Source organism: Poecilia formosa, unplaced genomic scaffold (assembly GCF_000485575.1).
Source record: "Poecilia formosa unplaced genomic scaffold, Poecilia_formosa-5.1.2 Scaffold385, whole genome shotgun sequence".
NCBI lineage: Eukaryota > Metazoa > Chordata > Actinopteri > Cyprinodontiformes > Poeciliidae > Poecilia > Poecilia formosa.
In genome coordinates, this window is record NW_006800324.1 from 80,029 (window position 1) to 91,538 (window position 11,510).

The 11,510-nt window shown below is 38.2% G+C and overlaps 1 protein-coding gene and 1 long non-coding RNA gene across 14 annotated transcripts in view; both read right to left on the minus strand.

Moving 5' to 3' along the window:
• The window catches only part of grin1a (glutamate receptor, ionotropic, N-methyl D-aspartate 1a), a 50,561-nt gene extending 41,920 nt beyond the window's left edge, over positions 1 to 8,641 (minus strand). For all 13 annotated transcript variants that reach the window (XM_007575652.2, XM_016662689.1, XM_016662685.1 and 10 more), the window contains exons 1-3: positions 8,295 to 8,641; positions 3,420 to 3,554; positions 2,625 to 2,801 (exon numbers count right to left, since the gene is read on the minus strand). In XM_007575652.2, coding sequence (XP_007575714.1) covers positions 2,625 to 2,801; positions 3,420 to 3,554; positions 8,295 to 8,543 — 561 coding nt within the window. In that variant the 5' untranslated portion in view covers positions 8,544 to 8,641. The remainder of the gene's footprint in view (positions 1 to 2,624; positions 2,802 to 3,419; positions 3,555 to 8,294) is intronic.
• Positions 8,642 to 8,785: 144 nt separating this feature from the next.
• Positions 8,786 to 10,890, minus strand: LOC107833445 (uncharacterized). The gene is made up of 2 exons (XR_001659195.1): positions 9,960 to 10,890; positions 8,786 to 9,036 (listed from the first exon to the last, which is right to left on the minus strand). It is a non-coding gene; the product is annotated as an uncharacterized LOC107833445 (long non-coding RNA).
• Positions 10,891 to 11,510: the final 620 nt, after the last annotated feature.

Here is an 11,510-nt window from a genome sequence, read left to right on the forward strand (position 1 = left end):
GTGCAATAATCGCTTCCTGAACTGGGATATATTTCCACAGCAACTATAAAACGTTAAACTGGTGCTGCAGTTGTGTCTAAATATACACTCCTGACTGGAGTCTCGCAGGAAAACGAGCGGCGGCGTTAGATGGAGAGCACAGATGGGCTCATTCTGACATCCAAACTGCATCGTGCATAAAAGCAGCTTCCTGGATCCTCATCACAGGCTTTTAATTGTCTGTTTTTTCTCCGTAAATGCAGGATGTGACTCTGGGCTAAATGATTTGAGCTGAGTAAATGGCGGCGTGATTTTTTTTTTCTGAAGTGTTTCCTGTTGGCGTCTCGCGCCGATCCCAGCAATCGGAGCAGCTTTTGCTTCAACTTGGGCAAACAGCCTCGGGTGGATGTCATATTCTGAATCTCTGCAGCTTCTGATTTAATTAAGCCTCCGAATCGGGACTCATTTCACTCCAGCACACAATTACAGCAGAAACTCGCCCCGAGAGGAGCGAGAACCCGTCCCGCAGAGATTTCCTCCATTAAATGGATCCAGCTCAGGTTCAGTCTTTTTATTCTAATTCTGTTTCTTCCTAATGAGGGAAACTTTGTCATGTTGTAACTCTGAATTCAGCTGACAGCAAAATTCAGGAACATGATCCATTTCACTTTTTCTCATGTTACAAATGCAAATTTGAATGAATTTTATTTTGGATTGATTATTTGAATTAGAAGATGCAAGTAAACAAATCATTCAGTTCCTTATTTTAATGATAAAAAACATTTTATTACCTAAAATGCAAAAGTATATCATCCCTTTAGTACGTCTGAACTGGGTGAAGCTAAAATTAACTTTTCAGTAAAACTAATTTACAATAAAAGTGTTTTTTATTTTAAATAAAAAATGTGTAAAAATGTTATCAGTTTGGTTTAATTACTGCTATGAACAGTTTTTTTCAACAAATGACTTTTTCAGTCTGTGTGCTCCAATTCACGATTAATTGATTACTAAATAAGTTGATGATTATTTCATAATTGATTCAGCCCTTTTAAAACAACTTATTCAAGTTTATTTTTGTCATTTTCCTTTGTAAAATGTTTTATTAGCTGCCTTCAGGAGTCAACAACACAAACATGAACAACAACGGAGAGAGGAGAGAAATGTTTTCTCTGAAAATACGTCACTATTTTCAGTTTGTTTCAGCTAAACATGAAAACATTCAGCTTCATTTTACATTCTGTGCCGGTGACAAAGTTTTATTCAGCTTCAAAAACACGATTAAAGAGGAATTTTCAGCAAGTAGGGAAGCAAAAAGCTGCAACTAATGCAGGAGGTTTCCGCACACAAACAACAAAAGATGGAATTTGGTGCAAAAATTCTGTTTTTCTTCAAATGAAAGCAGGAATTTGTGCTACGTCAAGTCAAAAAAGATTAGTTTTTATTAAATTTTTAAAATAAAAAATACACATTTTTGTCAGAAAACAGTCAGGAGAAACATTTCTGACATTAGCGTTAAACAACACTAGTTAGTTAGTTAGTTAGTTAGTTAGTTAGTCAGTTAGTTAGTTAGTTAGTTAGTTAGTTAGTTAGTTAGTTAGTTAGTTAGTTAGTTAGTTAGTTAGTTAGTTAGTTAGTTAGTTAGTTACTGTGATGTAACTAATAAAGTAACTTGTAATCCAACTACTTTTGAAACCAAGTAATCAGTAAAATAACCGTAAATTCAAGTGTAACAACAGCACCTACTTTCAAACAGATGAAAAAGTATTAAAATATATATAAAATAAACCAAATTAAGGTTAACTTACTAAGTTAGTATTAATATTAAGTGCATTTGAGAAGCTTTTTAGGGTAAGAAAGCACTAGAGAAGTGATTTAATTTAAATTTTCTTTTTAGTTGGATTACTTTTTCAAGGTGTTTTTATTAAAATATGTTAACCCTAACAAAAAATCAATTTATTCTGTCTGAATGTTTATATTTTTAATTTTACAATCTTTTGCAGCTTCTTGTGTAATTTTCCTATAAAACAATTTCCATAAACTCAACAGTTTCCTTGTCTTTTCTGTAGGAAATCATCCCACAGCATGATGCTGCCACTGCCTTATTTCCCTGACAGGATGTTCAGGATGATGTGCAACGTGTTTATTTTACTTTCTTATGTTAAATTTTGCAAATAAAACTAAAAAAGGCTTAATATTGTATCCCCTCTGGAAAATGAAAAACATTAAAATTTGCATCTGTAACGCGACAAAACATGCAAAAGTTTCCAGAGTAAAAAAAAACAAACCCTGGAACCATTTTTGTTTTTCTGCGATGGTTTGCAGAGCCCCATGTTAAAGTCCACTATTTGGCTCCCAGTGTGGATAGACACAAGATAATTTGGACTGTGGCGAAAAGCAACGTGAAGATGAGCAAATAAACATACAAACTTCTGTCAGATTAGACCACATTAGACGCTGTTGATGTCTCTGGGAATGTTAGCCAATGTTTACACAATGGTGAGAAAGGGATGTGCTCAGACAACAGAGAGGGAAACAGCTAGGTACACAGAAGATCTCCGAAAAACACTCGCACACACTCGTGCTCACACACTCCCTAAAGGTGGAGGGAGGAGATGAGGGCGGGCCGCAGCGCCCCGGCGTCTCACCTTCGTCTCCCGCTCCTCCAGCAGCGTCTCCAGCCTCTTCTGAGCCGCACGGCCCTCGTGGTCGTCGCTGACGATCAGGATGATGTGGTTCCAGTTGAACTCGCGCATCAGGTCGAACCAGACGTGAGCTTGGTGGGAGTACGGCGGGACCGTCCGCAGGAAGGACAGGTGGATACTCTGAGGAGGAAACAGAAACTTCACAATAATTCACCGTCTATTAAGAGATTACTTTCAGTCCCTGCAGCAGCGGGAGAACGTTCTGTCTCCACACACTCTATGAATCAGAAGAAGCTGTAGTTCTGTTGGTGGTGAGCTCTGTAAGGTAACCTGGAAGTCTCTGAAATGTTATATGCAATTCTAACATTTCAGATTTTAAAATTACTTTTAAAATCAATTACCTTTCAAAGTTCACTCCAGGATGTTTTTCCACTTTCCATTTAAATAAAATCTCTAAATGTTTCCAGAGTTGTGAAATCCTCCCTCCAATGTTAATGGAGATCTTCCAAGGCCTCCTTTAAATTTTTAATGCCTCTGCTTTTTTTTTTAACTCATCTGATTGCTTTTAAGAGTTCATTACTGCGGTTTGTGCGTCACAGCTTTTTTTTATTTATTTTTTAACATCAGGGGCAATATTAATAGCAGACTTTCGACTTTCATGTGGAAAGCCGTTTAATCACAGCTCCCCTAATGGACGCTGATGGGACGTTTAATCTAGGAAGCTCTTGAAGGCGTCCCTGGGGAACTCCGTAATTCGTCTGAGTGCCGACTCTCCAGCCGTGTTCATCCGTCACTCACCTTGTCGGAGTAGATGGACATGCGCGTGGTGAGCCCCACCACCGGGATGCGGTAGAAGCCCGCGGTGTAGGAGACGGGCGTCGGGGTGAGATGGTCGCTGGACTGAGGAGGGTGACTCACCAGGATGGCGTAAACCTGCAGGAAAAGACGGATGAAAACGCTGATAAATCACAACAACACTAACATTTACTTATTTATTGAAATGTTTCATTTTTGTATGGAGATACAACAGGGTCATAAATGTGGAAAAGACTTCCAGAAAACTGCAAATCCGTTAAAAACTCACCTGTTTAGAGTTGGTTCTGAAGCGTAACAAATGGAACATTGACCAACATATTTGATTTATTTTTGTGATTTTGATGACGGCACTTGAAAAAATGTAACATTTCTTACTCTTACTTGTTTCTCAACCGCATCTTGTTATTTATGGTTTTATGATGTAAAACACTAAAATGTGCTGTGATTCATAAATAACTCACTTATTAAATTATTCAATTTATATTTTACATCATTCATTAGTTAAATTTGAAAACAAAAGAAGAAAATCCTTAAAAGTATAATTAATTAAAAAGTTAAATATTTAATTTTGATTTTATATATATTTACAAGCCATTATTTTCATCTAGTCCTTATAACTGTTCTGAACTTCCTCCATAGTGTTTGGTGTGTAAAAAATAATAAAATATATTTTTGTTTTAATTCTATGGAAGAACATTTCAGCCAACTTGTATATCATAAATGTGACAATCCTGTAGGACAACAAACTGCCGACGATAACTACCAGAAGTTTTAGTCGTCAACATAATGCACTAAATCTTAAATGTACGTGTGAAAGTTTTTCTTTTCTTTTGACAAAACTTTTTTGACCTTCCAACCTGCTACTGTGAGATAATTTCCTCCGGTCTCCTTTTCAGCTGGTAAAAGTGACTTTGCTACTAACTGTCAACACTACAACAAGATAAAGTTAATTTTTAAAAAACAGAAAGGGAGAGGGAAATATTTCCGCTATGCTAGTTTGACTATGACAACTATAACATGTAGACGTGCTGTGGAATTCTCTGTGTTTCGGTTCAGTTATGAAATAAAAAAAGAAAGGCCATCCACAAACCAACTGTGACAGATCATCAGAAAAGCAGGTATTTCAATTAGCTAACCAACCGCTGCGGTGTTAGATTAGCTAGTAGCAGCGGGAGCTAATCTACCACAGCGACCACTTATTAATAATCACAAAGCAAACATCAAACCAAAGACATAAAGCTATAATGGACAGAATATTCAGTTCTCTGTGTGGGAATTTTTTGTTGTTGTTTTGTTTTGTTTTTTTTTGGTGTGGAGCCATTGTCAGTTGCTATGGCAACAAGTCTGCGTGTAGCTTAGCCTACACAGACCCAGGGGAAAAAGAATATGAGGGGGTTTGAGCTGTTCTTCAGTAGTTTTTCTGTGTTATTTTCCCTTTGCTGTGGCTCACTGCACTGAGTGAATAATCTCTACGTGTCCAGCTTTTATTTTGTTAACTTGCCGCAGCGCGGCTACGGATGGCAAGTAAATGAATCGTCTTCTTGCCTTCTGGCATTGTGCGCATGCGCCAAACTTCTGGATGTAAACAGTAACATACTCCTTTAAGTCATTCATTCTCCTGCTCACCTTCAGTATCTGTCACATTTGAGCTGTGACGGCTGGTGTTCTCATATTTTATAGACTAAAACATCTGACGAGAGCCGGTTAACGCCTTACATACCGCCGGAAACGGCATGTAAACAAATGCCGTTTCCGGTTTGAGGCGGAAATTGCGCCCATTATTCACGCAAAGCCGCATGGGAGCTAGGAATAATGAACATAATTTTGATCTTTTTTTTCTTTTTTTTTTGCATAAGTTAAAATAATTTGGTTCTGAATCAGCAGTAAAATCCAAACTGTGTCTTGTTTTATGATTATTAATGAGAAACTAGAAGATTTACCCCCATTACCATCTGCAGCTATTAATTTAGGCATCACATCCTGTAGATAAATTAAACCAGACTCCTCTCTGCTCCAAAAAGTTGCATAAAAAGGTTAAAAATAACATTGTCGTCTGGAAGGATGTTAGTCACGCAGGAGGAATAAGTCTTTTGTTCGTCATTGTGGGTGTTTGGGTTGAAAACCAGAGCGGATGAGACGCCTGGGAGGCGGGCGGGGAGGGAAAGGGGATCAGGCTGGCAGAGATGCTGCGGCCCGGATTATTGGATGGGAGCATCCCGTATGGCTGGGTCAGAAATGAGGTCTTCCTTCCAAGGAATGCTCGCAGGCAGCTCTTCTCCTCCATCTGCCACTACGTCCTACAAGCTAATCTCATCTGATTAAACTCCCCGCAGACTTTCTGTCCACTTCAGACGGTTTGTTCTCATTTGCACATCAGGACTGTTTGGTGTTTTGGGTGTAAATGTGATCAGATGAGACTGTTATTCTACAGGAGTGCATCAGTTTGAGGCGATACAGCAAGCAGAGGATGAGAAAGCAGATCTGAACCTGTGGGTGTTCTTTCTGGGTTTTTGTATAAAGCCTAATTATGTGTGTGGGAGAGAGATTCACGCCTCGGGTCGCTGTGACATAACGCCGGCGCTTCTTCCAGGGTTCACAGTAAAATCCAAGCATTTTTAAGGCTTTTTCACACATTGCACCACAACAGTTTGGAGATACTAACAGTACAAATGAAATAAAGAAGACAGTTTTATATGGAAGAAGATTCGGGCCAAGAAATAAAAATGTAAAATAAAAATCAGAGTGTTTTCTCCAAATTCCAACTTTAATCTCAGAAGTCTGACTATTGTACAAAGAAGAGAAATCTAATCTTAGTTTTGACTAAAAAAATAGTGTAGTTTCTAAAAAAAAAAAAAAATCTCAGAATTCTCTTTTATTTTTGGAATTTTGACTTTTCTCAAAATTCTAACTTTAATCTCAGAATTCTGGGTTTTTTCTCGGTATTTTGACTTTTCTGAACAAATCTAGTTTGAATCTCGGAAATTTGACATTTTTCTCAGTATTCCGATTTCTTTTTGAGAATTTTGACTTTTCAAACAAAAAAAAAATCCTAACTTTAATCTCAGAATTTTCACTTTTTTCCCTCAAATTTCTGACTTTAATCTTTTGGGATCGAAAGCTAGAATTCTTTTATTGAAATTTCAGGACTTAATCCTCTTCTGCAGTTTCATTTCACTATTTTATGATCATTTATGATTGCTATTGATAATATCTGGTGATGGAGGTTTTTAATGGATTTTGTCAACACATTTCAAGCAGCCCTTTGAGGACATCCATAATCTGGATACGGCCCAAAATAAAAATGAGTGTGACGTTCCTGCGTCACTGCAGCAGGAACAGAAGTAATCCCTCCTGAAAAGTTGTCGTCTCGCTCAGTTAAGCTACGGTTGGCCTTGAACTATCCCCCGGCTGCAGTTGCAGCCTCTTCTTGCAGGCGTGTTTTAATGCTCTGCAGATTTTCACCCCTGACCTGCTCCTGTGCACTTCAGTAGATCTGCAGCTGTGCGCCCGGAAAAGTGGAGCGGTCCTATCGTCTGAAATCTGCCTCAAACCATAGGCTATTTTTGAACGCTGAAAGATCTGTGGGGAGTTCGTCATGTTGGAGTAACACAAAGTGGAAAGAAACATCAGTTTTTAAATGGTTAGAGGAATATTTACGTTTTGAAGCTGAACTCAGATCAGTCAGGTCTGAATTTTATGTTTTCAATGGATTTATTATTATTATTAAGTCAATAGATGTCAATACTTTAATTCACAAAGGGTAACTTGTGTAACATTATAACACATGATATATGTCCACCTTTCATTTCTGTCGGTTTTGCTGATTTCAATACTATATAACACCAATACATTTATTTCTTACACAGGAAACGTCAGTCGACTCAAAAATATGTCTTTCACAAAGTGTACTCATGAATTATTGACTTAAAACAAGATTATATTTAAAAACTAACTGAAAAGTTGCTTTTCAGTTAGTTTTGTCTCATTCCAAGAACTAAAAGATTTGCACTAGAAACTAGACCAGGAAACTTGTTTGAGGTGCAAATTCAGAAATTTAACCTCAGAATTCTGATTTTATTCTGCTGAGATCAAACGTCAGAAATCTGCTAAATAAAGTTTGAATTCTGATTAAAGTCATAATTTTGAGATTAAAATCTGAATTCCGTGAAAAGAAGTCCAAATTCTGAGATTACAGTCTGAATTATGAGCAAAAAAGTAATAATTTTAAGATTAAACTCAGAATTCTGACAAAAAGAGATAGCCAACATTTTGAGAAGAATTCAGAATTTGAGCAATATGTTATAATTTTGAGATTACAGTGAGAATTCAGAGATTGAATTCTGAATTGTAAGATCAAAGTCATAATTCTGAGAATAAAGACAGAATTTTTAGAAAAACGTCAGAATTCTTCAAAAACAAGTACAAATTATGAGATTAAAGTCAGAATTATGTGGGAAAAGTCAGAATTATGTGATTATAATCCAAAATCTGAAGGAAAAAAATCTGAATTGTCAGATTAGATTCTGAATTGTCAGAACAAAGTCAGAATTCTGGGATTATTTTCCCAATTATGATGAAAAAATGTCAGAATTCCGAGATTTATGTTAGAATTTTGAGATTAAACTCAGAATTGTGAGTTTAAAAAACAAAAACAGAATTTTGAGAAAAATTTCAGAATTTTGAGAAAAAGGGTACTTTCTTCCCCCTCTTCCAGTGGCCCTAACCGTCTTCCGTAGAATTTCTCCTTAAATGAAAAAGAAAAAAAACTTTGAACGTGTCATGGTGGGGAGCCTCCAGCGCAGCAGAACACTCTGCTCCGATGCGGTACAGCGGTGCGGGACGCGGCGGGTCGGTTACCTGGCTGTGGATCAGGTCCTCGCACACCGACAGAGCCATCTGGATCGCGTTGGCTTTGTGCGTGACGGAAATGGCGTTGAGCTTGAACTTGTCCCGGCCGTACACCTGGTTGGCCTGGTTCACGGCATCCTTGAACACCTGCTCGTACCTCTTCTGGCTCAGGACGGCCCCGATGTTCACGATCTTGGGCTCGCAGCCGGCCCGCGCGCAGGAGCACGAGAGGAGCACCGCCAGCAGAAACAGACGCATCGCGTGGAGCGCCAACCCGCACAGCGCAGCCCGGTCCCTTTTCTCCGCGGTGGCGGCTCGGCTCGGCTCGGACTGAGCGAGGCGGGCGCGATCCAGGTGGGCGACGAAACCGACCGGGGCGGGGGGAGGATGGGAGCCCCGAAAAAGGAAAACGGAAGCCCGGAGAGAAGCGCTGGCTATGCGAAATGCGGAGGAATGTGCATGATCAGGAGCGGAAACCTCCAAAATGCATCTTTTTTCTCTGTTTCTCTAAAAAAGATAAAATAAAATGAATTTTTTTAAAAACAAAGAGACTACCTAAATCATCGCACTATCTTCCGTCGAACCGCGTCCCAGCCCGTTTGGACTCCCGAATCGCGTCTGGAGCGGAGCCGGTGCCGGTGCTGTCCTTGGTGCTGACAGCTGTGCGATGCGCGCCGCGGCGATCGGCTGCTTGTGCGCGCTCCCGCGGGATCCGCTTCATTCACTCCGAGCAGCTTCTGCAGATCCGCTGCTGCTGGGATAAAACAGGGAGGTTCTGGTGAAACGTTGATCCAAACACATCAGAGGAAAGAAATATTTAAAAAACATCCACAAATTGTTTTTGTTTCTGCTTTTTTGATGCTTCAAGTATTAAACACAGCCACATTGCGGAGTACAGAGAACCAAAAGTGCCACAATTACTGGAAATAAGTGAATATTTGTGTGCAACTGTGATTTTCGTGTGTCAATAACTGATTATTTAAATATATTTAAACACAAATTATTTTATGCAATATTTTTATGACTAAACATAAAAATAACTATTAATGGCTCCTGTTATTTAATTGAGTTAAAGATACAGCTCCTCAATTGACCAATCATATTGCCTTTAGCAGTTTTAGTCCCACCCACTTGTTTAGATGTGTTACGTTACACAGAATTAAATAAAATAATATACTGCAATATAGGATTCTGAAATGATTGTTTTTATTTTTGTGAATTCCACTTTTCTTGAAATTATTACACATAAATATGTTTACCAACTTGAATTCAAATTCAAATCCAATTCAAAAATACTTTGTTAATCCCAAAGGGCAATAAGATGCTGTTGTTGCTCTTAATTCAAATTCTTCCATTTTAAATTCCCATTTGGAGAATTTTGGCACTATTGGTCCTCGATACTAATTAATAATAAATTATGAAATCAAACATAAAAAATATATGTAAGATGAATGAATAAATATAAAAATAGACCTAAAAAAGAACGAACATTTAATTAAATAATGATGAAAAAATCTCTCATCACAAAACAGTTAAATGTTTTTTTTTCTTTTGACCTCTTCTTTATTTAATATACATTTTTATCTCAGTGTTTTTGAGCAACGAGGTGATAACATTTAATTTAGGTCATTATTTGTCCCTCCTGGGCATAAAACCCCCTGAAACGAACCAAACTTCATTAATCACACCAAACACGGGCGCCATCTTTCCTTCTTTCCTTCTTTCTCGTCTCCTTAAACATTCAGTCTCATGCTGAGAGGCGAGGTAAACCCAAACACTACATAAACACGGCGCAGGTACCGAGTATCTCCTCCTGCAGTCTAATGTCTGCCTGTTTTTGTTGAAGAAGCTGCTGCTGCTGCGGGGATCGTCCCTGCAGCCTGAACAGAAACGAGGCGAATCAGCCTCCCGGTTGCCATGGAAACAGGCTTCTTCACAACAAGAGCGCGCGCGCCCTCAGCGGAGCTCTCTCTACCGCGAGGACAATAATGATAATAATGATAATAACAGTAATAACAATAACAACAATAATAATAATAATAAGGGCGATACAGACAGAGCAGCAAAACCAGACATTAAAAAAAATCAAGAATCTGAATTTGAATTCACGTTGTCACAATATAACAACAGCAAGCTTCGTTGTATTTTACTAGTATTTTTTATTTTTTTTATTTTTAGTTTTTATTTAATTATTTATTTTGCGCAAACTGAAATTATGAAATAATAGGAAACACGCCGATTTTGAGTCTGCGCTGGGATGAGGTGACGATATAAAACAGACAAAACCCGAGTTTAGCAACCTGTGACGTAAAATCGGTGTGCGCATGCTCATCGCCACAATGTAGGGCGGCTTGTTGGGTAGCACAGATAGTCAGTACATCGGCCGTAGTTTGATGAATTTCATTAAAGTGTAATGGAAACATTTCTTTTCCACATCACACGAGTCACATGATCAACAGCCGGGACGCTACTACTGGCGAAAACGACGAAGAAGACGACAGGAAGTGGCACGATGATGTCTTTCTCTGGACAATGTCCGGCTCATAGGTTCATTGCAGTTTATAAAACATTTTTTATGTAATTTGAATGTGTTGCTCTTCTGTAAAAAGTGTTATTTTAATTTTATTTAATTTCTTATTTAATTAATGGAAGCAATTGCAAAATTATTTTTTTTGACATCAGCAGAAGGTCAAAGATTTGCAGCTAAAGTTGTGCAGAATTGTGAAATGGATTTTCTTATTTTACAAATTAAAATCTTAAAAGTGTGGTGTGCATTTTTATGAGACACCACCTTCCACTGCAAACAGTCTCATCTAGAAGCTGAAATATTTTTCTTTCTTCCAAAAGAAAAAGCTCAAGCGCAGGTATATTGGAAAGAGAGCCTCTGTGAAGATACATGTGGAAGCTGTGCCAGTTGGATTAAGGTCTGGACTTTGACTGGGCCATTCCCAACACATGAAAATGCCCTATAATGGTATGTTTAGGGTTATTCTCCTCAGTACCATTAAAATGATAGGTCAATAATAGTTCAGCTCTGACCAACTTCCTCGTCCTTGCAGAAGAAAAACATCCCCGTAGCATGATGGTGCCACCACCATGTTTGGTGTGTTCAGCATGGAGAGTTAGTTTTATTTGACAAGCTGTAGCAATAAGAACTGAGAAACATGGATTTAAAATAAAATCAATATGTAATAGTAACAAATGTAATCATTTGAATACTACACT